At 41.1% G+C, this 25996-nt stretch overlaps 2 protein-coding genes across 3 annotated transcripts in view; both read left to right on the forward strand.

The window, feature by feature from the left end:
• The first annotated feature begins 1292 nt into the window (after window positions 1-1292).
• On the forward strand, window positions 1293-18188 carry LOC126647387 (S-adenosylmethionine synthase-like). The gene is made up of 9 exons (XM_050329588.1): window positions 1293-1409; window positions 4171-4248; window positions 5839-5961; window positions 6488-6600; window positions 7211-7354; window positions 8439-8657; window positions 10074-10256; window positions 11766-11899; window positions 14369-18188. The coding sequence occupies exons 1-9, from the start codon at window positions 1337-1339 to the stop codon at window positions 14469-14471; spliced, it is 1170 nt and encodes a 389-aa protein (XP_050185545.1). The 5' UTR covers window positions 1293-1336; the 3' UTR covers window positions 14472-18188.
• A 3421-nt stretch (window positions 18189-21609) lies between these two features.
• Window positions 21610-25996, forward strand: part of GAK (cyclin G associated kinase) — a 68040-nt gene continuing 63653 nt past the window's right edge. Inside the window, exon 1 of one of the 2 annotated variants that reach the window (XM_050328959.1) lies at window positions 21610-21869. In XM_050328959.1, coding sequence (XP_050184916.1) covers window positions 21728-21869 — 142 coding nt within the window. In that variant the 5' untranslated portion in view covers window positions 21610-21727. The remainder of the gene's footprint in view (window positions 21870-25996) is intronic. The other variant, XM_050328960.1, reaches the window with a different exon arrangement.

A 25996-nucleotide genomic window follows, 5' to 3' on the forward strand; every position in this document is an offset into this window, starting at 1 on the left:
CTTCTCCAGTCATTGCAGCTGAGAAACAGCTTTGCTTTATTTTTTTTTTCTTTGATGGTTGGCTTTGTCTCATTTGTTTAAGTGCCTTACCTTCTTTACTGCTTTTATTACGTCATATACCTCACTACTGGTAAGTGTCTGTCTTGAAATGAAGGCATGCTGCTTCCCAGCATTGAAGACTTCTTTGCAGAATGAACAGACATCTCTTGTGAGACGTTTGCTGGTGGTCCAGTAAGGAATGTGGTTTGCTTGTGACGGGCAGTTGTAAAGCCTTCTGTTGTCACTGAAGCTTTACCTGTGCCTCAGTGCCACTCTTGCTGCTGTTTAACAAGCCTAGGTTATGGAGCAACATTTTCAGAAATGGCATGATTTAGAGAAGCTGAGCTTAACAAAATGTATTGCAGCAGTGTAGAGCTGCTCAGCAGCACAAGGGTTTTTAAGACCACACACATGTTGTTTCTAGGTAGCCTTTTCATACTGTGCTGCACTCAGGTGCTCTGGTGTGTTGTTGCACTATATTGCATATGTCTATGTATGAAATAAGCCAAAGGGAAATAGTGCTTCCAAATGGGCAGCACTTCCTCGCTTAGTTTGGATACTTGAATCTAGCTGTTCCCTACGTGTCTCTCCATCAAGTCAAACAGTAGGAGAAAAGGGGTGTGTAATATGAATTGTGAGAGCCTGACCATTAACAAGTTTAAAATTCATTGAGCTGGGGCATAGCTTTTGGTCTTAGAATTCAAGGTAGCTTATAGTGAACCCCCTGTCTTCATCCCTGTTTCTACAGAGCATGCTGTTTTGTAGCTCTACAGCTCCTGACTTAACCCCTGATATGAACAGTATTGTGGGAGAAGAGCACAGTGCTTACCACCTGGAACGGTTATGAACATTTGTTCTCACCTAAAGAGAGACACATTTCTGCGTGGTTCACCACTGCAGATGAGTATGAACTGTGGATACTGTGCCTAGCTGAAAACATCATTTGTCCCTGCCAATTCAGATAACATCTCGGTGCTGAGATAGCATCTCCTCTTGAAGTGCTTTTTAGTGAGCAATTAAGAATGGAGGCTCGGGCAAGTGTGCAAAAGCAGGAGGTTAACCACACGTAAGAGTCTTGTGAAAGAAGTTCCTGTAGCAGTGCATAAAAGGCAGTAAAAGCCACACACATCAGTCTTAACCTATTGAACTTCCGAGGAGCAAACAGAGGCAGGAGCACTTACGTCAGCTGTTTGCACAGGCGTATTAACGTTTTCACTTCGTCTTTTGCCTGTGCTTGTTCTGTAGCCCAGTTGCTTTGGGTCTTTCTCATTTGCAAGCTTGTGAAACATATGAAGACATGTCAATTCAAACCACAAAAAAAGAAAAACGGTTTCTTTTTACCTCAGAATCTGTTGCTGAAGGACATTCTGGTAAGTAAAAATTCTGATTTTATCTTGGTTTTTATAAATGGTTCTCAGTGAAGAATGCTATCTGATGAAAGTTCAGTCATATCTCTTGCAACAGAGAAATTAATGGAAAACCCCAAATGATTCTTTTTAATAGATTTCAGATTAGTGTCTTTGTTTACTCAACTAGAATTTGTCCTGTTTGTTTAGTACGCAATATATCTGGTATAGATGACTTAAAAAATTTGCTTGAGAAAAGCATGGATTGGTCTTGTACAGGTGGACTTGTGGCTGCCACGTGTACTGGCATTACATTTTTACTTTTTATTCTGTAATGAAAAAAATAATACTTTATGCACATGTATATTATAAGTGGTCATTGAACTCCGAATCTCTGAAGTGTTTGGAATAATAAGCATTAATTTTCATCAGACCTGTATTCCAGCTACTGCTGTAATCCTGTACATGTCTATTTGTCACACTCCTCTCCCTAACACAAGTTTACATACGATGTAGGATGTACAAAGCCATTGTATTCCTGGATCTAGAACTGCAGACAATGCTTCTGCTCTAATTGCTGTTCACCAAAATCTGCTGTGTTTTCATACAGCTTTGTTTAAACAAATATGTATCTAGAAACTATGTTAACTGAGGGACTGGAGAAAGTTTGGGCCTCCAAGAGGCACAATAGTGACTCAAATTTACAATAAGGGTAGTAATGGTTCCTTCTGTGTCAGCACTTTCATATGGAGCATTTTAATGTTTGGACTAAAAAAACCATTACCTCTTACTTTTTTCATAGTAGAAGGAAAGACCAAAGGAAAAAAAAAAGTGAGAAAAAAATTGTGGTGTCCAACATGGAACATTTGCAGACAAGTTTTTGTATGTGTCCGTATTCTCAGGACTCTTACTCATCAGGTGGGAATGGTACAGCACGAAACCAGTTATACCAGCCTATCTCCCTGACTCCTACTGCACACTCCAACTACAAAACCACTGCAGCACATGGCACCGTATCTTGAACCACCATAACCACTTGTTTGCTTTAAAACAGTGCACTCATTGTTGTAATTGTGCACGAAGCTGAAGGCAATAAAACTTACCAGTTGTTGCAGGCTATGCCATTCCTGCTTGAGCATTGGACTCTTCAATGTGAATCAATTTCACAATCTTCAGAGCTCAGTTTTTCTCAGGGTATCACACCAGGTAGAACCAGGATTTGTAATCTTTGAGTCGTTGTGCTAGCAATTTCAGGAAGATAATGTTTAAGCTGGGAAATAATGAAGCTTTACAGCTATCAAGTTGGTGGGGTTTTTGTTCCTTTTTTTTGTTTTGCTTTTTTCCCCAACCCTCTAAATTGTTGGGCTTCCTTTGCAAATGCTCAAGAAGTGCACAGTGAAATGTGTAGTTTCAGCTTGTTTGGGGAAAATGCTAGAAACAGAACATAAAAGATACAGAAGTTGCTGATTCAGGTTGTGATAATTATGCTGGTAAAGAAGCAACCTCTACCCTTCCATAAAAAAATCTCATGCTGACATTGCAGCCACTGCAGCCTGTGTGAATAGAAGGGGCACATGTATTTTTAGCATTCATGCTTTGCTTTTGGTTTTAGTTTGTATTTGAGTGTGGTGATATTGATGGCACAATAGTTTATCTATTTGAAGCTAGCATATCTCACTTTTCCTTGCTTTTAGACTGTACTGTAAGATATGACCCTACAGTTCTTTTACTAAAATTCAGTTTGCACTTAAACTTTGCATTGAATTACAGATCTTTTGTGATGCAGAATAACTCTACTCTTGCCTTATAATTTCATTCAGATGTTTCTTTGCTTCCAAACTAGATTATCTGTAAAAGTAAATAAGTAGTTTAAGGTGGACATGCAATTATGATTCTACATTAATTTTTATTGTGGGCCCTTGAGAGAAGTTATTTTTGGTTGGCAATCCCACGTATAATTACACAGACTATTACAAACTCTATAGGCACCTGGCTTATTGATACAGACAGTGCTGTAGATCCACCTGAGCATCTGTGTGGCTGAACTTATTTTGGATAAATTTTTTCTGTAATGATGGTGGGTGAAAATTAATTCCTATACCTCATGCTAGTTCTGCAGACATGCAACCTTTCAAACACACACTTTGGAAGTACTACCATGGATTGCTTTTACCTGGTCCCGTTACGCTAATGAGACGGTCTCAATTTGTCCACAAAATTGGTCATTAACTTGTAATAAACCAAGTGTATTTGTGTTACTGAGGTCTTACTTGGACAACAGGTCAGAGGTGCTAAAGACAGAATAGGTAAAACCTTTTTTCTGCAGTGATTTTTTCCCTAAAACAGAAAGACCAGTGCTCAGAAATAACTGTGAAAACTTGTGAGGGGCCAGTGTTTGTCCCCGAGAGAAAATTTGCAGAAGCTTTTCTAAACTTTAATGAGCCAGATAGCAGTGCCTAATTGCAGGAGTGGACTTCAATACACTGTACCCTTTGTGGGGAGGGCAATGGCTCTTGTCATCTGAAAACGTTCACATGTGAGATTTCAGAGGTCCACAGTGCAGGTACAGAAAGTATAAACACTGCTGGAAGTGAAAATCTCTGACAGCTATAAGATGTAGATTAAAACAAGTAATTCATTTCAGAGTATAGTTTGGTAAAATTGCTTCTTGGCAGATGCCCTATAAGCAGAAGTCTCTTGCCCATTGTGAAATAAATTTTACTAAGAAATCAATTTTTTTAATTGCAAAAAGAAATGTGATGTCTATCTTATTTTTATCTTCTAGATAAATTATGTGATCAGATAAGTGATGCTGTTGTAGATGCTCATCTCAGTATTGATCCAGATGCCAAGGTTGCCTGTGGTGAGTACAATACAGATAGAAAAACAGATTAATGAAATACAACAAGTAGTCAGTGTGATATAATATCCTTTAATCCAAAATTCTTCCAAAAGCTGGCTGTCACTCAAGACTTCCACAATCAGTCAAGAGGTCAGCTGTGGCTCACTGATTCAGAGGAGAAGAGAGGGCAGAAAAAAAGCTGCAAAAAATGAACAGAAGTACATATAGCACAGCGCAAATTAAAAATTATGAAATGTAAGAAATAGAGCAGGAGAAGCCATTGTTGTCAGGGAAAACCATGGCTGTTGAGGATGATAATAAAGAGGAAACTAAGACAATCAGGGAAAAAAAGAACTGAGGAAAGATAGATGTCAAGGTGCATGTCTTCTTAGAGTGAATAGGGTGATGCTTGTTGTTTACAGAAGGATAAGTTAATTTAAATGTGATTCTGATCAAAGTGGCTTGCTTTTTTTTGTAGGACTTTCCATTAGGACTATGTTGTATTCTGCATATGTTAGCAATATTACCCACAGAGACTATGAACATATTATGCAACTGGAAGGAGATGGGTTGCCACAGAGGAATAGACACAGAAAGGGAATGTGTCTAAAGGGCTTTCCTAATAACCTAATTTTGTTTTGAGAACAAGCCATCAAGGCCATAGTTTCAACGCAGAGGACTAGCTGCATCCCATAAACACAGTGATCTAATATGACACTTCATCTGAAAAATTTCATGTGAACCTTGATGCACAGATGTGAGCAGTGAGATGTGGAGGGAGGGGTTTGCATGGGTGTTAGACTTGATGAAGGGTGTATTTCAATATTGCAGGCAGTTATGGTTCCAAAACTGCTGAAAAGTTGAAGAGGGTAACATACAAATGCTGCAAAAATAACAACAAGAAGTGTGTAATAAGAGATGTGGGAAACAGCATCAGTTTGTCTTACCAAGATAGAAGACTGAGATGTGACACAATTACATAGATAGTAGGCCATATTGTTGTGCTAATTTTTTTTATGATTGTTTGCTATGTATTTTTACATACAATGGAAAAGTTTGGAAACCAAGTGGACTCTTGAAACAAACAAAGAAATAAAATATGAAACAATTCTTCACAAAATTTGTAATGAAGTTCCATTGCTTGTTGCTCCAGGATCTTGTAGAAGCTAAAAGTTTTTGTGGTTGCCAAGGGCAACTGGATGAATTACTGTAACAAAAATATATCAAAGACTGGTAATGCCATCTCTTAATAAATAATGTCCCTTTAGCTTCAAGAAAATTCTGACCTTAAATTGTTGGAGACCAGGGAATTATTTGGAGACACAGCCCTATATACTTGATCTATTCTTATGGATATTTTCTGCTGGCCAGTGTGGAGATAGGATGACTGAGTACAGGGGACCCCCACCACATGCAGGCATTTAAATGTTCATATCAGCTAATGAGAAGAGTGGTTGCACACAGAATTTTAGGTGTAAAATATAAGGCTAAGGCTTTACACTGAGTTTCCCCTATGATTAATCCTATTGCTTGTAGAACCGTCTTCAGGGTCTCTCTGTGTAACTGTAAAACAGTAGCAGTAAAATAGTGATATTTCGTACTTTTTTCCAGAGTGTGTGGCAAAAACTGGAATGATTTTGCTCTGTGGAGAGATCACATCCCAGGCTATAGTAGATTACCAACAAATTGTAAGAGATACCCTTAAGAATATAGGATATGATGACTCTTCCAAAGGTGAGTGAGATCCTACATGTGTTCGTTCTTAAGTCTGTTCTGCATATAGCAAAAGTCATGTTTCTGATGGTCTTCTAGAGAATAAAGTGAAATATGTATCCAGGCCTAGGAGAAAACTCACAGATATTGTTGATATGTAATTTTGAGTGTGTAGTATTGAAGGAACTGTTTTAAGGTGGCATACTTACAAAAGACTTATTCTTGAAAGAGCCAGGTATCTCTTGCTTCTCTGATGCAGAAGTGCTAGTTTGTGCACAAAAATCAGAAGGTGAGCGCACACCTGTAGATTTGTGCTATGAAAGCTTTCATGCTGATATTCCTTGTCCTTGGAGTGCATAAGACACTTGAAGTTCACATGAATGGGAATTCTGCTTCTGTTAGCAATAAAAATGTAGTATATGAAGTTTACGTGCTTAGAGTTTTAAAAGTTTTAGCCAAGAAAGCTAAATAACCCTTAAAAATTTCTCTAGCAATTTGTGAACTCTCAGGAATGCATAACCTAACTTTACAAAACTCCCTTCACTAGGGCTGGACTACAAGACTTGCACAGTTTTAGTAGCCTTGGAACAGCAGTGTAAAGAGATAAAGCATGCGATCTCCCATGGCAAGAGCGACGATGACATTGGAGCAGGGGATCAGGTAATTCCAGGCATTTTCTTAAATCTAGGTGTGTGCGAGCAATTGCAATTACATTGGACCAGAGACTTTCCTTAAACACTATTGTGCAAACTGTGAGAGTTAGAACTCTTTTAATCTCCAGAAGTGCAAAAATATATCACAGCCTTCACTAGTTTCAAGGACAGTAGCTTTTCAAATATCCAGTGGCCTTAACGGGACAGAGCTACAATTTCGTTTCTATCAGTTGGTTAGTTTCTGGTCTTTCAAGTCCTTGGTGAGCCTAGTTTTACTTCTTAGGCAACAACTGCTGTGAGATTTCAGTTGTCACCTGTGGGGAGAAGACTAAGCAGTCTTACAAGCTGTAGGAAAACTTTGATGAGGTATCCTATGGATTTTTAAGGCAGAACCATTCTTGGGAACCAGCCCCTGCTGTGGCTCTGATTCTTGAACATAAATGTTATTTCAGACTGATTATAGGCATTAACTCTGCATATTGCTGCTGTCTCTTGCTGAGCTTGGGTAAATTTAAAGTGCTATGTGGCGAAGACAAGTGCAGAAATGGAAAGAGAACATGGAAATGAGTGGCTTGTTTTCCCATTTTTTCAATGCAGTTCCCTGTTTTTCATTGTAGGGTTTGATGTTTGGCTATGCCACTGATGAAACTGAGGAATGTATGCCCTTAACAATCCTCCTGGCACACAAACTAAATGCAAGCATAAGGGCTCTGGAACGGAATGGAACATGGCCTTGGGTTAGACCAGATGGGAAAACACAGGTTTGTAACATAGATGCATAAACTGTAAAGGTGAGAAACAACAGAAATCATGTACCTCATCTGCTACTGTATCAGAATTCATGTTTGTCAAAAATGGTGCTGTCATTACTATGATCCAAGGAGGTGTGTGTTTATAAGGTACATTTGTATGTAGCACATATGGTTTGTTTAAACTGTTCTGTCAGTGTCTTAGCAATACTTGTATTTTCCTTATTTTTTTTTTCGGGAAAAAATATGAGCCACTGACAGCTGTGTTGCAGAGCTGAGTGGCCGAGTCACTGAGCCTACTCTAAGTGTGATGCACTTTGGATGTCTCAAACACAGTAAGTTCTGTCTTCCAGGCTGTAAAATCTACAGGAAAGGAAAGGAAAGCCATACACAAGGCATTTCCAAGACAGCAAGATGTTTTAGTCTGGAGTTCTGGTATTTAGTGTGGAAGTGCATTGGGTTATGCTGCTGCTGTTGTTGCAGTACAACATAGATTGTGTCCTTACCTCTTGACAGGACTATGTGAACATGTGAATAAGCTGATTTCTTTATGATTACCTATTCAACCATGAAGAGTGGGAAAGTAGAGAGACCACTTTAGTCTGTAAGAAAACAGATACTTAGGATGAAGCAATGCCAGTATATATTTGCATGTCCATAAAAGCCATGTGGTAGGGAGCAAAGGATACAGCCTGTCATCTGATCTACAGTTGCTTGTTTTAGCAGAGTTCTCTGAAATTTATTTTGGCTTTACTTTGGTGATCTTCTTTCTGAAGTTATGTTAACATACCAAATCAGGATTGGTTTTAGCATCAACTGCTAAAATCATAGGATTTTGAAGCTTTCTTGTTATTTTGCTTTTCTGTGGCAATATGTGTAATGTCCTTTAGTTAACTCTTCTCGCAGTAGTACTTCAGAATTTTCTGGGTTTTTTTTAACTTACAGTGACTTTAAACATTGACAACAATCCATAATTTTTCATCCCTTCCCTTCATCTGTGTATTTTTGGCTGCAGAAAGTAACTGAGGTTCATTTGCAGCTTTCAGACTGGTTCTTTTGGCCCTGAGTGTTCCTGGTCCTTTTTCTTCCTCACCAGGTCACAATGGAATACAAGGAGTGCAATGGCACACTCGAGCCCATCCGTGTGCACACACTGGTGATTTCAGTAAATCATGCCCCAGACATATCACTGCAACAAATACGGAAGGAGCTAATGGAGAAAGTTGTTAAAAAAGTCATTCCAGAGAAGTATCTTGATGCAGACACCATTTATCATCTCCTTCCAAGTGAAAAGTTTGTGGAAGGTGGTCCTAAGGTATGGTACTTTGAAAAATGACAGCCTATACAGACTTGGATTCCACTTTGCCACGTGCTTGTAAATGTTCTCTTAAAAAATAGTACGCTGAACGAGTATACCTTTAACCAACAAAGTCTATACCTTTTTAAGAAAGCTTCAGTCATCTCTACTGGAGTTTTCCTACTGGATAGCTGGTATCTAAACTGAAGCTCTACCTGCTTCAACAGCCAAATGTACAGATTCTTGGATCTTTGTCTTACTTTCAGAAAGTATTTTAAATGAGCAACTGCCAGCCCTTGAGTTACATGCTGGAAGTATCTCTTCACTTTTACAATAAGTATCAAAACCAGAAATAACAATAGATGTAATATCTACATTGAAATTATTCATAAAGTGGAATGAATTTTGAGGGAGACTTAATGTATTAAATCTCAGTAGTCACTGGAATTTGATGCATGTTCTGCTTACCATGTGCTCTACTAGATAAAAAGGTTATTGCCATGAAATTGTAAAAAATTATGTTACACAAAACTGTAGAGTTTTATATGAAGACTTCATAAGGATTAAAACTACAAGGTGTGCTTATGATCACACTGGTACACTCATGATGTAGGCATACTCCTTTCACTGAGAAATAAATGTCAGCTTTGCTCCCATTTTGCTTATTTGGGGATATAAAAATAGTGAATTAGTGCAGTTTATCTTCTTTCAGAATGGAATTTCTCAGCACTCTGGAGTTCATTTATCAGCATGACATTGCCAACTTTGCCAATTGGACAGAGAGGCAGTAATTCTCCACTGATTGAGCAAGTTGGATCAGTTCATCAAGTTGTAGGAGGCAGAAAAAAGTCTATGCAAGAGCATGGGACTCCATTATCAGGAGCACAGGAAGGAAGGAAGAATAGTATCGTGTGTCACTACTGAACCATTAATATGCACTGAGTTAGGGTTTCTCAGTACTCGAGTTCTGACAGCACTGAGTTGCAGTTACATGAAGCCCCTGCCTCCCATTTAGTATAGCTAGCTAAGTGAAGCTTGTTAACCTTTTAGGTCATATGTGATCTGTTTTGTTTCTCTAAATTCTTGGCCTTCATCAAAGTGTTGCTGAGTGAAGACTTTGGCCAGTAACCCAGAAACACTATTTCATGCTTGCTCATTTGAAGTGAGCTTTCTTTTTGCCGTGTTTACAGTTGTACCACATTCTTAAGGGTTTCCAAAAGTGACAGTAGCTCAGAGGATGGCTTAGTAGAGCTTATTCTATAAAGTATTCCATTCATGTAGACAACTCTTCCATTAAACAGCTGCATGCGAACGTGAGCACTGTGAACAGAGTCACGTCTGTGGCAAATACCAAACAAATCTATACCCACTAACCTAATATGGGATTGGATGAACTCTTGTGTCTCTGGATATATTCAATTGTTTGTCCTCCAGGCTGATGCTGGACTGACTGGTCGGAAGATCATTGTTGATACATATGGAGGCTGGGGAGCCCATGGTGGAGGGGCGTTCTCCGGGAAAGATCCCTCCAAAGTGGATCGTTCCGCAGCCTATGCAGCTCGCTGGGTTGCAAAATCTCTGGTGAAAGCCGGTCTCTGCAAAAGAGTATTAATCCAGGTAAGACAAGCCACAAAAGTAATACACCAAATTCTGAGACATTCCAACCTGGGCTGCACAGCACACTGCAGTTATGGTAGCACTGTCTAGGTCCAGTTGTGCAACTTGCTGTACTGTATGGTCATACTGGTTGTAACTTCATCTGTTTTAAGCTGCATTTGAAATTATATTCACACTCCTGGTACACTCCTGTGGTGTGAGCTGTGATTAAAAGCAAAATTCATTTGTTTTTAGGAGTTTAAAGCAAGAACAACCTTCATTGTTCTTGTATGATCAGAAGAAAATTCACTTCCTTCCTTGTGCAGGAATTTTTGTTATTACGATGTCTAAGAAGTAGAAGGAGGTGTTTTGAAACCTAGACTGTTTCACCATTGAACATGAACCCAATGTGACTGTTAAACAAGTGAGGTTTGCCTTGGTTTCTTTTGCCTTCAGAACAAGCTATACTTGTTCTGAATAGCTACTATGTAATAACTCATTACATAACTCATTTACTAAATAAGTAAAATGTAGCAGCAATCTGGCTGATTTTTTGCTGCAGAGCTGTGTTTAAAACATTTTACTTTCTCCATGGACCAGAGGAGAAGCCCACTGGATGTAGTTATGATCAATGACATAAGTACCCAGACATCTCAATTAGGGACAAGGCTCCTTGCTTTAGATGTTGTTTATGAGTTTGATACCTGATGGTTTGGAGTTAGTCAGGAAAAGGGGAGATGAGAATAAACCAAGCGCAAAAAAATGCTGGCTAGCCAGTTGTTGATAATTTTTTTTTTTTTTTTCTGAGGGGACTGAAGATAAACTTCTGGTTTCTTGGCATGCACATTTTGAGTGTTATTTTTGAACACTTACATCACTGTCTTTATTTTTGAGTTAAGTGGAAATGTTGTCATTCCAGTAATTCTCAGAGACCTTCCTTAAATACATGAACTTGTCTCTAGACAAGTCAAGTTTGATTTTTTTTAAGAGCAAATTATGGAGATCTCAGATATTAGCAAAGAAGATAAGATGGGAGGGTGGGAGGGCAGAGAAGCCAATGTCCTGCGAAGTCATGGAGGGCTGGATTGAAGATTAACAAAAGGAAAAAATGTATGAAGGGGAAATGCAAAAGCTTTTTCAGCCCATTAATATCTGTGTGCTACACTGAGACTTTCCCAGCCTCCACTGAGGTTGACAACTGTTTTTCCTATGGATACATGCTAACCAACTTTCATACTGAAAGGGCAAGACGGGTAATAGAGGGAACTGCATGAAAAAAGTACCTCTTTTGCTTTTTAGGAATGTCACCAGGGTCTGGTATTTGACCAGGCTGAACATTCTCTGAGGAAAACATAATTTTCTAACATAGAAGACAAACAGCAAAAGCATATATGTCCTGGTTTGCTTTATGGAGACGAGATGCTCATAAACTCTACCCTGATACATGTGATAAGCCTTTCCTTTCTCTTAAGCAAAAAAGTGGGAAGGACTGTGTTAACCATATTTGGTTTGTTTGCATGTGTTCTACAGCTATCATACGCTATCGGTCTGAGTGCTCCTCTTGCCATCTCAGTGTTTCATTATGGAACATCAGACAGGTCTGAAGAAGAGCTGCTTGAGATTGTCCAGAAAAACTTTGATCTACGCCTGGGAGCTATCATAAGGTTTGTGTGATGTTGGTATTTACTGTACGGAATCATGGTTTTAGTGCTCTCTTTAACAGTTTAATGTTTAATTTTCTGGCTCGTAACCTCAAGAAAGTTACCTTTGTGATAAATCTCTAATTGATGTAATTTCTGCTCTTCCTTCATTCATGCTCCCAGCACAACATAAAAGGGCCAGTTGGGAAATCTAGTCACAAAGTGCACTGAATAACTAAGACCTACCTAAATTACACAATATATACATGTTACTCCAGGTAACCCTGGCAGTGAATTATGTTGCAGTTCCTTAGCCAGGTGGCAGTTTGCTTGGTAAAGTAGAATTAAAGTTTAACATTAAATGGAGTTAGGCTTTCCAGTTTGTTTACAGGGTGTGTAAGGCTCCAAATCTCTGCCTTATCTGAAAGGCAACAGAAATACTCGCTCTTTCTGAAAGAAGCACTGAGGTAAGTATGGTCTCTGTGCCCTTGATATTCAGGAGACAGCTGCTAGACAATGGAAAGGCTCTGGTGCTCTCACGTCAGGAGCAATCCCATTGAAATGAGTGGGACATTACGTGCTGTAATTTGTCCTGGAACATGCATAGGGGCTCTGCGTCACCCTACCACAGTAGTGGCAGTGTGGTGTTTGCTGCTGCTGTTCTAGGGGTACTGGGCAGTAGCCCAGAAGAAAAAAGAACTCTCTAAAGTGATTGGCTTCTTCATGATATGTAAATGTAACTTACCTTTGCATCAGAAAAACTGAACACTGAGAGCCTGTCATGCAGTTTCGTGCAGACTGTTTGAAGTCAACTAAACCCAACTAAAAAGGAATCCAGGTTTCTTACATGTTCTCTTAGGATTTGGTAACTGAACTATTGTGTGAATTTAAAACCAGAACAAGAATAGACACGAGATGAGCTGTCCTGAAGTGAAAAATCAGATGTGATCAAAAGCGTCACTGAGGCTACCATGCAGCCAGAGAGGGCATGCAAACCCAAACCTATTAACTATTACCTTTTTCGGCCCACCTTTTCCGGAATATTAATGGGCCTGAAAAAGCATGCCTTTTAGTCAAATATAATCCTTACACTTAAAAGAAGCATGGGAATTACCCTTTTCTTTGAGAGAAGAAAGGGCTGGAGGAGAGAAGCAGATCAGCACCTATCCTTATCAGCAGTTACCCACCTGCATTCCAGTGAGCTGTAATTTGACCCGAGCACTTTTCATTGATTTTTCTCCCGTTTGTGACTAACTTATATGATTCTTTATGTGAAATCTTAGGAAACACAGTTTTCTTGCTTATTTGTAGTACAGCTTCCTAAGACCTAATGGTCCAGGTTCATCTTCTCAGTCCTGACGAGCTTCCTAATCTATTGGCTGATTGTCACCAAACCTGACAGGCTGGTCCTCTTAAAAGTTTTGTGAAACACACAACTAATAGAGAGAAACTAATGGAAACACTATATCTTTTCTCTTTTAAGGGAGCACCCCACATTGTGAGTTCTCCCTCTATTTTAAGTCTGTGAAATTGACATAGAAGCTCAAGCCTGAGATAGATACCAGCAAGAACTTGAGTCCATGCAGACTTTGTCATTTTGAGCAATGCAGGTTTTAAAAGTTCTGTTCTAGAATGCTAAAACATATAAGTTAGCTATCTGATTATTTGAGGAAAATGTTTTTAATGATTCATGTCCTTTTAAAATAATTCAAGTGTCTATATTCCAGAGAAGTCTTGAACATGTTTGACTCCGAGGGGAAAAAATATCAACATGTTAGAGAATAGGAAGTCTCTTTTTTTCCCTTGCTTTCAAAGATAATTAAAGCAGGATAATACAACAGAAGAAAGCCCAAGCAGATGAAAATGTTTCAGGCCTTTCATGAAATGAAGAGAAACTTCTGTGTACAGACCTGTAGCTAGCCGTTTAGCACAGCTGCAATCCACTATATTGTGTAGGCCAAAAAGCACTTCCACCTTCATTATTTATGTAGTCATAATTATGTCATCTTAAGCTCTACTCTAAATAGTGACTTATGTATCTACATAAGCAGTTAAACCTCCACAGTTACCTAATCTACTAGATCATTATCTTTGGCAGCTTCTTTTGAGATCATTGTCTTTCTACCCAGTAGCATTAGAAAATGTTCCATATTACACTTGAAATAACAGAAAACACGTTAATGCTTGCCTGGGTATAGCTGAACTTGGTTCCAATTAAAATGCTTCTGCATTGCAATGTTTATAAAGCCTAACTGCATTCTGACTGCACCTCTGAGACTCGGGAAGACACCTATTTCTAGTCACTTTAAAATTCAAACCATCAGCTCACTGTCTTTCTTTCAGTAAGTCTGTGGGGGGAAGAAAAGACACCTAGATTTTACTGTCTTTCTTCTGGGGATGATACTGATTATGCTTCTGATGTTTCCATATCATAATGTACATTAGAGTAGAGTTAAGTGTAAGACTCATTTTTGGTTTTTAATTTTCATTTAGGGACCTGGATTTGAAGAAGCCAATCTATCAAAAAACAGCATGCTATGGGCACTTTGGAAGAGAAGGATTTACATGGGAAATACCCAAAAAACTTGTGTTTTAAGCTTTTCAAAATGTTTCATGTTATTGACACATGGCTTAATAACCAGGCAAAATTTTAATCAGTTCAAGAAAAGATTGTATCTTAAATGACATACTGTAGTTAATAGTCATACTCAAAATCATTTGTATTTGATTTCTAACTTTCATTGTGGCCTTACACTTCTAATAGCTGTTTGAAGACTGTTAACTTGAAGTCTCCTTCTAGGAATGCCGCCCTTTTTAGGTTTGAATTTAAGGGGAGGTTAAGTTTACAGCGCACGAGGCAATGATCTGTTTGGCATTCTGCACTAGGCATCACGCAGGTGTGACGAACATCGCGGATATCCCTCTGTCAGACCAAGATATAATCAATGAGGTGCCAGTGCTTGGACCTAGGATGCATCCAGGTTGTCTTCAGACTGTCTTTCTGCTGAAAGATAGTGTTAGTGATGGTAAGCTGCTGCTCAGCACAAAACTCTAGCAGAAGGTGACCATTATCATTGAAGTTTCCAACACCATGCTTGCCTAGTACTCCTTTCCAGGCTTCAGAGTTCTTTCCTACTCTGGCATTGAAATCACCAAGGATAATGATCTTATCATCTGCAGGAACCTTTTGGATAAGACGGCGTAGGTCGTTGTAGAATTTATCTTTTTCAGCAGGGTCAGCTTGGAGGGTTGGGGCAAATATACTAAAGAGAACAGCATGTTGCCTGTTGTGTAGTGGGAGGCGTAGGGAGATAATGCAATTAGAATGACCAGTCAGCAGATTTTTGAGTTTAGAGGCAATAGAGTTTTTAATCATGAAGCCAACTCCTGAGAGATGCCTTTCAGATCTGGGTTTACCTGACCAGTAGAGTGTATAACCGGCATCATGTTCTCTAAGGCTGCCTTCCTCATGGAGACCAACTTCACTGAGAGCAGTGATATCAATGTTGAGTCGTGACAGTTCATGGGCAATTAGAGCAGAGCAACACTCAGGATATCCACTGTCCACAGTACCGAGCATGGTTCTGATGTTCCAGCATGCAAGTGTCAATTTGGACACACCTTTGGAGGCAGGTGTATGCCTTTTACTCTTAATCTTTATTTGACTGCATCAGAAGATGCCCGTTGGCTGTGGTTAACCAACAGGGTGAAGGATGGAGATGAGCTTTGGTTAGTCCACCTTTTCTAGGCCCTCTCTGTGTGGAGCAAGCAGTGCTCTCCTTGAAAAAGGCTGCTTGGTCATTCAGGATGCTGCCAAATGAAACTGTCATCTCCAGGGTGAGACTCAGGTGACCAATGTACTCCGTGTAGTTCAAGACTCTGCAATGCAGTACATTTCACAACAACCCGTGAAAACTGAACTGGACACTGCCCCCACCATGGGAGAAACTCTTAAAGCAATACAACAGGTGAAAATCGGCAAGGCAGCTGGGGTTGACAGAATCCCACCTGAAATCTGGGAGCATGGTGGCCAAGCACTCCATGCTAAGTGTCACTAATTTGTGGTGCGCTGCTGGGAACGAGGTGAACTGCCTTCAGGCCTTCGTGACGCTGTCGTCGTCACCTTGTACAAGAGGAAAGGAGATACATCAGACTACTCAAATTACCGAGGTATTACTCTGCTCTCCATTGCTGGTAAAATCCTTGCAAGAATCCTTTTGAACAGATTAATGCCTGCCATAGCAGAAGATCTCCTACCTAAAAGCCAGTGTGGTTTCTGAGCCAACAAAGGTACCACAGACATGGTATTTGTTCTCAGACAACTGCAAGAGAAGTGCAGGGAACAGAACAAAGGACTCTATGTTACCTTTGTTGATCTCACCAATGCTTTTGATACTGTGAGCAGGAAAGGTCTGTGGCAGATTCTGGAACGTTTAGGATGTCCTCCCAAGTTCCTCAAAATGATCATCTTGCTTCATGAGGACCAGCGTGGCCAAGTCAGATATGGAGGTGCACTTTCTGAGCCGTTTCCAATAGCCCATGGTGTGAAGCAAGGCTGTGTTCTTGCACCAACTTTATTCACAGTCTTCTTCAGCATGATGCTCCAAAGGGCCAGGGCAGACCTCGATGATGAAAACGGTGTCTACATTCGATATCGTACCAATGGGAGCCTGTTCAACCTAAGGTGACTGAAGGCCCCCACTAAGACCTTAAATTATCTTATCCGTGAGCTGCTTTACGCTGATGATGCTGCCCTCGTCGCCCACACAGAAGGAGCTCTGCAGCGTCTAACATCCTGCTTTGCAGAGGCTGCTGAGCTGTTTGGACTGGAAGTCAGCTTGAAGAAGACAGAAGTTTTATATCAGCCTGCACCTCAGGAAGTCTCCCATCATCCCCATATCACTATTACTGAAAGAGAGCTCAAATCAGTCCAGCAATTTAATTACCTGGGAAGCATCATCTCCTCAGATGGTAAGATTGATGCAGGAATAGACAACAGGTTAGCAAAGGCATACAGAGCTTTTGGTAAACTCCATAAAAGAGTGTGGCAAAACAAACACCTGAAGAAAAGTACAAAGATCAGCATTTACAGAGCCATTGTATTGTCTACTCTTTTATATGGGTCCGAATCATGGGTCATTTACCGCCACCACTTGCGTCTCTTAGAACGCTTCCATCAGCGCTGCCTCCGTACAATTCTAAACATCCCCTGGACTGACTGTGTGACCAACACGTCTGTCCTTGAACAGGCAGCAGTCACGAGCATTGAGGCCATGCTGCTGAGAACACAGCTGCGCTGGGCAGGGCACGTCTCCAGGATGCAGGACTGCCGCCTCCCTAAGATCGTGCTCCATGGGGAACTTGCCACTGGTGCCGCAAGAGAGGAGCCCCGAAGAGGAGATACAAGGACTGCCTGAAACAATCCCTCAGCCTTGGCCATATTGATCACCACCATTGGTCTACCCTGGCTTCCAGTCTGGAGGCCTGGAGACACACCATCTATAACGCTGCTGCTGCTTTTGAGAACACACGCAGGATCACTCTCGAGGAGAAAAGACAACGCAGAAAGAATCGCATCTCGTCGATATCACCTGGGGAGTCTTTCTGCTGTGCCTTCTGCAACCGGACTTGTCTATCTCGCATTGGCCTTTTCAGCCATCAGCGCGCTTGTAGCAAGTGTGGGTAGAGCTCTTCTCAAATCTTCATTTGCAAAGCCCAGCCATGATGACACTTCTAATGCATGCAGATCTATCTAATATAGACTTCAGCTTTGTCTTTGGGAACATGGGAACAGTGTAAGCGTTTGACTGTGATCAGATATAAAGTGCACAGATGGTTGTGGAAGTTGATGCCATTCCTTTTCTGGCAGGGCAGCCCACTGTTACTTACCCAATTAAATTTGTACTGAAGGGGATGAAGTTGGAGAGGTAACTTCAAGAGCTCCCTGTGAGAGGAAAGCAGAAATAGCACAAACTGCCATAATTGTTTGGGCCAGGTCTTCCCTGACAATAGCTTTAGTTAAAGTGCTTTAGTGAAGTTTAAGCAAATTGGCAAAAATACCCATTTCTTATCAATGGTCACTGTAACCCCAAAAATACCTAGCTATGAGGCAGTGTTGTTTGTTTGCTTTTAACATTACACATCTGTGAAAACTGATAAACTCGTATGTTGTAATTCTTTTATTAATTTATAGTTACACCTTCTCAAACTTGAATTTCCCACATCTGCACTAACTGGAATTGGCTGTATAAATTTTCAATAAAGTTTAATTTGACAAGTTCTGAAATGTAAAAAAAATAAAAGTTGTAAAAAGCACTTGGAGGACATGACTTTCCTTTTAATTCTGTGGATGAAAGCATAAATGGAGAGAGAATGCAAAATCATTTAGCTTTTCTCCGAGGACTAGAGAGAATGAAAAGGCTTGTATATGGAAATTAGCAATTCTGACAAGCAAATTTATCATTAAATTGGTAACTAATCCAGAATGTTGGAATGTTGTAGCTGCTCTTAATACCAGGGAATTTTGATAGACAACTAAGCAGTAAGGTTACCTCGCCCCTGTTAAGGCAAAAATAAAGACTTCACTGGTAAGTCTAATCAAATGCAAGTAGTTGAACATAACATTAGTCTCAAGCAAGTTTTAAAAGGCTGCTTCCTTTCCTGCAAAGATTGATCAATCCATTGCTCCTTGGATAGACTGGAGATGAAGTGAGGCCACTGTACAGCTGTGTCTTACCTGCCGTGGTACAGTTAACCCAATCCAGCCCAGTAAGTGCTGCAGTCCTTGTGCCCTACAGATGAGCTACTTATTTTTTTCCATAAGAAAACCACATGCAATTCTCTTGTGGGCATTTTTTGCCTTTTTTTTTAAATTTTTTTTATTATTATTTTTTTTATTTGATGACAAATTTTTATCACAGGACCCTGGACCCTATCTTTGCCTGAAACTAATCCTGCTTAGTATGCATATGGCCTGGTAGGCTAAGCATAGCATTTAACTTTATTAAAATTTGTTCAAATGGGTGTTTTCTAGGAAATAGTAATGCAGTTTGCTAATTCTGAAATGTCAAATTAATAAAATATTAAAATACATTAATAAAATAGTGGTACAAAGTTTATATGGCAAGGGATTGCAGAGATCTCTATACGTTAAACTGATAGCAATTTCAGTAAATGGGTATATAGTCTCAATTTTACAACTGTCTCAATTACAGCTGGTATAAATTTTACTATCGTAATACTTCATCCTTCCACAGTTGAACACAGCTTTGTTAAGAAGCTGTGATGCTTTTTTTCTCACAGAAGAACCCCCCCCTCACAAAACCCCCACAGTGTACTTCAGACAGTAAGAACACGTTCCTGCAAGACTTCTTTCACCTTGCTTTCTGGCTTCAAAGTTAAAGACCTTTTCTTCAAGGAATTGGATAGACTACTAAACTTTCTTTCCCCTTGTCATTGATTGGTGTTCCAAAGTATCCAGGAGCACCATCTGCAGAAGATATCCCTAAATAGGGATTGGAACAGGTACAGTGGACATTCAGTCTCTAGAGATCCTGTCTAAAAATTTTAGCGAGTTTTCTAATGACTAGTGAATTAATTTTATTTATAGAGGGTAGCTTTGTTTTGTGTTAAAAATTTCCCAAAAAACAGAAAAAAGACATATGCCTTGTTTGAAACTAGCAAATAGAGAAAAGATACCTCTGATAAGTTTGTAGTGTCTAGTCCAGAGACAAAACTATTACTCCACAGAACCAGTAAAATAATCTTTTTTTTAATTATTGGCATGTTCTCTCATCACCATTCTAGAAAAGAATGACTTAAACTAGAACTTCAATTATAAAAATGGATTCCCAAACCAGACATAAGCTTTAAGATGGAAAATTGCTGAAAAATTAAATAAATTCAGTTGTAATTTCCATCCAGGGATCAGTTGAAATACCTTTATTTCCAAATGTTACAACTTTTGCTTTATTAAACTTGCTATTTTAATATCAAGTGAACAGGGTCTTATTTGAAATATGTGGTTACAATATGTTGTAAAAATCTCCCAGTATATAGCAGATCATAATCTTCATAAGAAAAAAAGAATTTAAGTGCACATCAGAAGAAGAACACAACAGTTTATGCATTGTGTTTTGCACCTTCATCCAAAGTAGAAGGTGGTAGAGATATCCAGCTCATAAAAGGAGATACATGAATGAGAAAATTGTACTGCACAAAATTACTTGGGTTTAACATGTGGACGTATTAGTGCCTGCTCTGAAAAAGAGCTTTCTCAAATAATGAGTTTGAGGAGGCACTTCCCAAAGATGGTTATTCTTGCTGGATTGTGAGAGGCAGAATTAAGCCTAAATCTTTCAGAAGGGCATGGTTTCACTCAAATCTAGAACAGGCAATTAGGAAAGAAAATTAATGGACAGAAGTGCCAGCTTGGCTGTAAAAGTGTCTTTTGTGCATTTTTAATCTCAGAAGAAATGGAGGGTCTCTGCACACAAAATGAACATATTAAATTAAGAAAGGTCAAATTTCTGTTTGCTTTGTGTGAGGATTATCTTTATGACTCATGTTTTCAGAGTACATCACAAGAGCAGTTGCAGTAAAAAATATAAACATTGAAGAAGTATTTAATCTTCTCTCAGAGATGTGCTTCTAAAGTAGATTTTCATCTGTGCTGAACCTAATGAACCCTATCTAGAGCTATGGAGATATTATTATGTGTGCCATTTTTCTAGCTATATTTTGGATAAAATGCAAAATAGAATACTAATTCAGTGCTATTTAATATAATCCCTAAGAAGCTGAAAGCAATTACTGTAATGGAAATTAAAAGGCATATCTTTACTGTATACTAACAGACAAAAGGAACTTTTCATTTATGGCACCCCAGTTTATGGCTCTGCCCTGTTCTTGACCTTATGACACAGAAGGAAATTCCTTCTATACCACCTTCCCCACCTGAGATTTTTGGCCAGAATGACTTGTGGTTCATTCTGAGCGAAGCTGTAGAAGGACGAGCACTAGACGAGGGTTAAACTGGGCAGGCTGGAGAGCAGCTCCACCACCGTGCTGCAGTCCCGTGTGGCGGTCAGAGCTGGAATGCAAACTAGTAACAGTGGAACCGGAATGCGGACTCGGCACAACCTTGTTTTCCTCTGCTTTTCAACGGGAATTACGCCAGCGTACAAATGGATTAAATCTTTCCGCCTTAAACAACTTTTAAAAAATAAATAATAATTAAAAAAAAAAAAAATCCATGGACTGGACACGAGCTTGGACAGCGCTCGTGTGGGTGTGACACTTGGGGAGGGTCCCGTGCGGGGCTCGGTGATCCTGATGGGTCCCTTCGGAGTCGGCGTGCTGTGTGATTCCCGGGGCGAAACGCCGCGGGCAGCAGGGCGAGAAGGGGAGCTGCTCTCCCAGAGGGAGCGGGAGCGGGAGCGGGAAGGGGAAGGGAAAGGGGCTCGGGAAGGGGGACGGGCTCGGGAAGGGGAAGGGAAGGGGAACAGGAAGGAGATCGGGAAAGGGATCGGGAAGGGATCGGGAAGGGATCGGGAAGGGACTCGGGAAGGGGAACGGGCCCGGGCGCGCGCTCGGGCGCGTTCCCGGCGCAGGGCGGGGGGCGGGCCCTGAGCGCTGTGACGCAGCGGGCCCGGAAGGCGCCGGGAGCGGAGCGAGGCGGAGGGAAGGGCGGACACGGATCGGCCCGGCCCGGCCCGGCCCGCGCAGGGTCCGCCGCCGTCCCCGCCCGCAGCTCGGCGAGCCGCCACCGCCGCCCCAGCCCGTGCCGTCCCGCCCCGTCCCCTCCCGCCCCTGCGCGCCCGGCCGCCGCCGGGCAGTGCCTGCCGGGGGGCCATGTCGCTCTTCCAGTCCGCCCTGGACTTCCTGGCGGGCCCCGGCTCGCTGGGCGCCGCCAGCCGCGACCAGAACGACTTCGTGGGGCAGACGGTGGAGATGGGCGAGATGAAGCTGCGCATCAAGCGGGTCATCGCGGAGGGTGAGGGCCGTGCGGGGCGGGCCCCGGCGCTGCGGGGTCGGGGCGCTCCCCTTTCCCCCTCTCCCCTTCCTGGGCAGGGAGCGGTTCCTCCCGGGCGGGCCGCGCCCTGCTGGGGCCGGGCGGGACGGCGCGTTCCGGCCCCGGGGAAGGGCCGGTCCCCTGCGGGGGTCCCGGGCAGCGGGGTGTTTCGCCAGGCTCGGCTCGGTGCTGTGGAGCCGTGCTTGGTGTTGCTGTCCCGCTGCAGGAGCAGCCAACAGAGAACCGGTGTGTTGAGTGGCCGCTTCCTCGCTTGCTTTGCGGCTTAAAATGCTCTCTCACCGCGTAACAGAGCTCAGAGGAGTTTATAATCTACCAGGGACCTCGTCGGAATGCTGGGTTACATGTTTGGGGTTTTTTTAGTTTTTTTTTTTCCTTTTTTTTGGATGACAACGTGTAAATACTATGCCAAAGGTGCAAGTTTGCCCGCGTTGCTTTGGGTTGTTCAGAAGGCTGTGAAGTGCAGGAAAACATGTTTGCTTTAAACCCTCGTGTCAGGAGGCTGATCTCACTGTGCACATAGACTTTGCGAGAGTACAGGAATTAAATGTCTGGGCAGTTTTCAGTTTTGGTGAATTTTTGGCACGACACTTACAAGTCTGTTTTAGAATGGGTTCCGTGTTTGATGCATGCAAATTGCTTAGGTGTTAGCAGAAATTTGGATCTTGTTGGGCTTGTGGTCAGAGAAATTACTTTATTTACTCAAGCAGAAGAGCCACCGAAAACTAGTCTGGAAAAGACTAAAATGTGAACTTGTCCATCCTAATGCAGTGAAATATTTTATTAACTTTGTACAGGTAGTTGGGGTTATTTAGGTTAAATACTGCAAAGCTCTGTTCAGAGCTCCTTTTCGTTACTGGAGTTCCTTTCTGCAGTTTCTTCTTGTAACTGTCTGGTATTTAAGTAGTTTTTTGTTGAAATCTTGATGATCAGCATGGAAGAAAAATGTGATTCTTTAGGATTAGCTACTTCAAAGTACTTACAAGCTACTTACAAAAACTTAGTGGTGTAAACCAACCGGAAATTGGTCTTCACCATTGCTTTAATTTGTCACTTGAATGCTTAAGCACTTTTGACATATGAGCTTAGACAGAACCTGGCGGTTTCTTATGCAGTAAGTTGCATTTAAAACAGTACTAAATGTCAAGTCCTGTTTGGCCGTCGGCCTTTACTTACGGCTTCTTTATGATCAGAGTTGTGAGTGAGATGCAGGCACTCAGTATGGTGTGAACACTGAAAGAACTGGGTGTGCTGCTGATGCTGTGACAATTCTTGCAGGCGGTGACCACAGCAGTTTCCAAAGGACAAAGGAAAGATAGGACAGGAAGATACTTTTGGGGCAGATCTGCTGCTTAGTTCTTGGTTCTGAAGCAAGTGTTTGAATACTTTACTTTGACAGCAGCCTAATGTTTCCCAGGATCTGGCACAGCCATTGTAAAATGTCAGGGGAAAGATACCAGGTTAGATGACTTAAAGCAGATGGGGACATGCTTTAACTCTGGTATTCTTGATGATTTGTCTGTAGCCATTGCTTCATGTTCCATCTTTGTCTCAGTATTATGGTTTTATTTTTAATTGTTTTCTTTCTGTGTCAGGCTTACTGCTTGCATTTGCTAGAATGTAAGATTTACTAGCCAACATAGCTGGTGTAAGAGAACCACTAGGTTTTATTGAGTAATAACATAAAATAGATAAAAATTATAGAAGTCCCAACCTCTCCTGTTATCTTCAGACTTGAATTTGTCTGTAACATATGGTTTATTTTGTTACTGAAATTGCATTTTATCTTTCAGCTGTGAACCTCTGTGTGACACTTTCTGATACATGGCCATGGCTTCCATAACTATGTCTTATAAGTATTCCCTTCCACACTTACAAATACAGAATCTCTTCTTCTTCTAGACGAGTCCTTTCATGCTGAATTCCCTACTGGAAAGTCAAATGCTGCTTTCTGAATTTAGATTTCGCATCCACGGTGGACTGCGTGTCATCTGCCAGCACAGAGAGGTGGCCTCTTCTGTCGGGTCACGGGTTCTGCTTTGTTTGTAGTTGGTGTGAGCAGGGCCTGTGGTTCAGCATGGCACAGGTTTCAGTTGTTCTCGCACCCCACAGCTCCCTCCAGCCCCATGGTGTGCTGGCCGTCAGCATCGGTGCAGGAACACGTTGGGCTGTGCCGTGAGCTGACTCGCTGCACAGTTCATGTGGATGCTTTTCCCTGCTCATTTTGCAGAGAGGCCATGCTAGGAGTAGGACTGGGCTGCCTGCAGACGTGATGTGCTGCTGCAGGAGGCTGAGAGCAACCCAGGGTGGTGAGCTGGTGGTGATCTCTAGCACTGATACTACCTCTGAATGCAAGGGCAGATTAAGTGTGTCACAGGCTGGACTGAGCACTCCTAAAATATGGTATCCTGTCTTTTTTTTTTCTGCTTGAGCATTTCAGTAGCTCACTGCAGATAAGAGATTTTAGAGGAAATGGATTGGGGTCTTTATGTGTAATCCCTACTTGACCTTTGTATGATGGTGGCTTCGGGGTGTCGTGGCTCTTTTGGGTCCTCCAGTTAAGCACACAGACCAACCCCACAATTTTCCTCCATTAAAATAATCACAGATTGCATATCTAATTAGTAGATATTAGTAAATGTAGCTGTATCACATTTTGTGACAAAGAGTACTCTCTTATGTGGCCATAAGTCACTGGTCAAGTCTAAGTAGTCTGTACTTGTCTCAATCCCAGCAAGGGTATCTGCTCTGGATGTTTGTGTGCACGTAGTCCAGCTACATGTGAGCTCTCCAAATGCTTACTAACATATTTGGGTTCTTTGGGGTTAGGTGAGAGTGGCTTAAACTGTCACCCGTCAGATGCCTTGCTATTCATGTGAACAGTGTGCGCATTTTATGCTGACTTTTTGCATCTTCAGTGAACATTCTTGCCCTTTCAAGAATGTCAGGATTCACATATCAATCTTTACCAAGTGGTTGAAGGACTGAGGTTGTCCTTACTGACTCAGTGATCGATGTAGCCTGTACATTTGGCTTTGGGGGAGAGCAGGGAAAGCAACTGACCACAGCAGGTTGAGAATTAGTTTTCAGAAGTTTCCTGTTTCTTGCTCCTAAAAGCTGCTGTATTTGCACAACCAACCTTGCAAAGTTGTTTTTCCAAATACAAGACAGCATAGGTGCTTTTTGTTTTGCCTGTGTTGGACAAAACGTCTGTTCTGATAGACCAGATGCCTGTTTACATGCTAATGGAGACACTAAAAGATGATGGATAAGTAAACATGGGAAATTTCTTGATCTCTGCCTATACTGTAGAAATTATAGGACTGTCATTGGGCTGTCAGAGTATTCACTGAGAGACTGGCAATGCCAAAGGTGGTGAATAAATTACAAAAACTCATTCTCTAATTCTGTCTAGTAATGCTACCCCAATGGGAGTGTGAACAGATAAGAGAATGGCATGTCCTGTGATATACCCTGTCAAGTTTCAAAACTACAAGTAGAGTTGATTTTTTTTTTTTGATAATTAGAAATTGCAAAATTGTAGCAGCTTTGTAGTTAGCTAACTGTTTGCTGTGTGCTGAACAAATGCCTAATAAAAATATTACTTTCTTTAGAGCACAAATGAAATGATTTGGTAACTAAGATATTCATAAAGCTGTTCGTGTGTTTAGAAATTATGCAGTCTTTAACTACAATCTCATTCTTCCTTGAATGTTTCCATTGAGCCCTTTTGTTTTGTAAAAGCAAGTAGTTATAGCAGGCTGTAAATTATTTAATATCTCCTGTTGACAAACTCTTTGATTTTATATGAAATGGGACAGTGGTGTCTTGGTTCAACTTAAAAATAATTACATAAAACAACTTCAGTTTTTGATCAGTGATGGCATGGAATGAGCAACACTATCCTTTATAGCATACAGCAAAATGTACTGCCTGCTGTCATGTATGCTAATTTCAACTTGTTTGAAATTATTTTGTATTACTTCTTTGACCTGACAAATGTGCAGCAAAAACTAGGTGATGAAATTAGTGTTTCAGTGTCTGTGAGGTTCTCCTGCGGAGGAATCAAGGAGTTAATGTCTCAAGTGAAC

Source organism: Myiozetetes cayanensis, unplaced genomic scaffold (genome assembly GCF_022539395.1).
Source record: "Myiozetetes cayanensis isolate MyiCay16 unplaced genomic scaffold, myiCay2020 scf4, whole genome shotgun sequence".
NCBI lineage: Eukaryota > Metazoa > Chordata > Aves > Passeriformes > Tyrannidae > Myiozetetes > Myiozetetes cayanensis.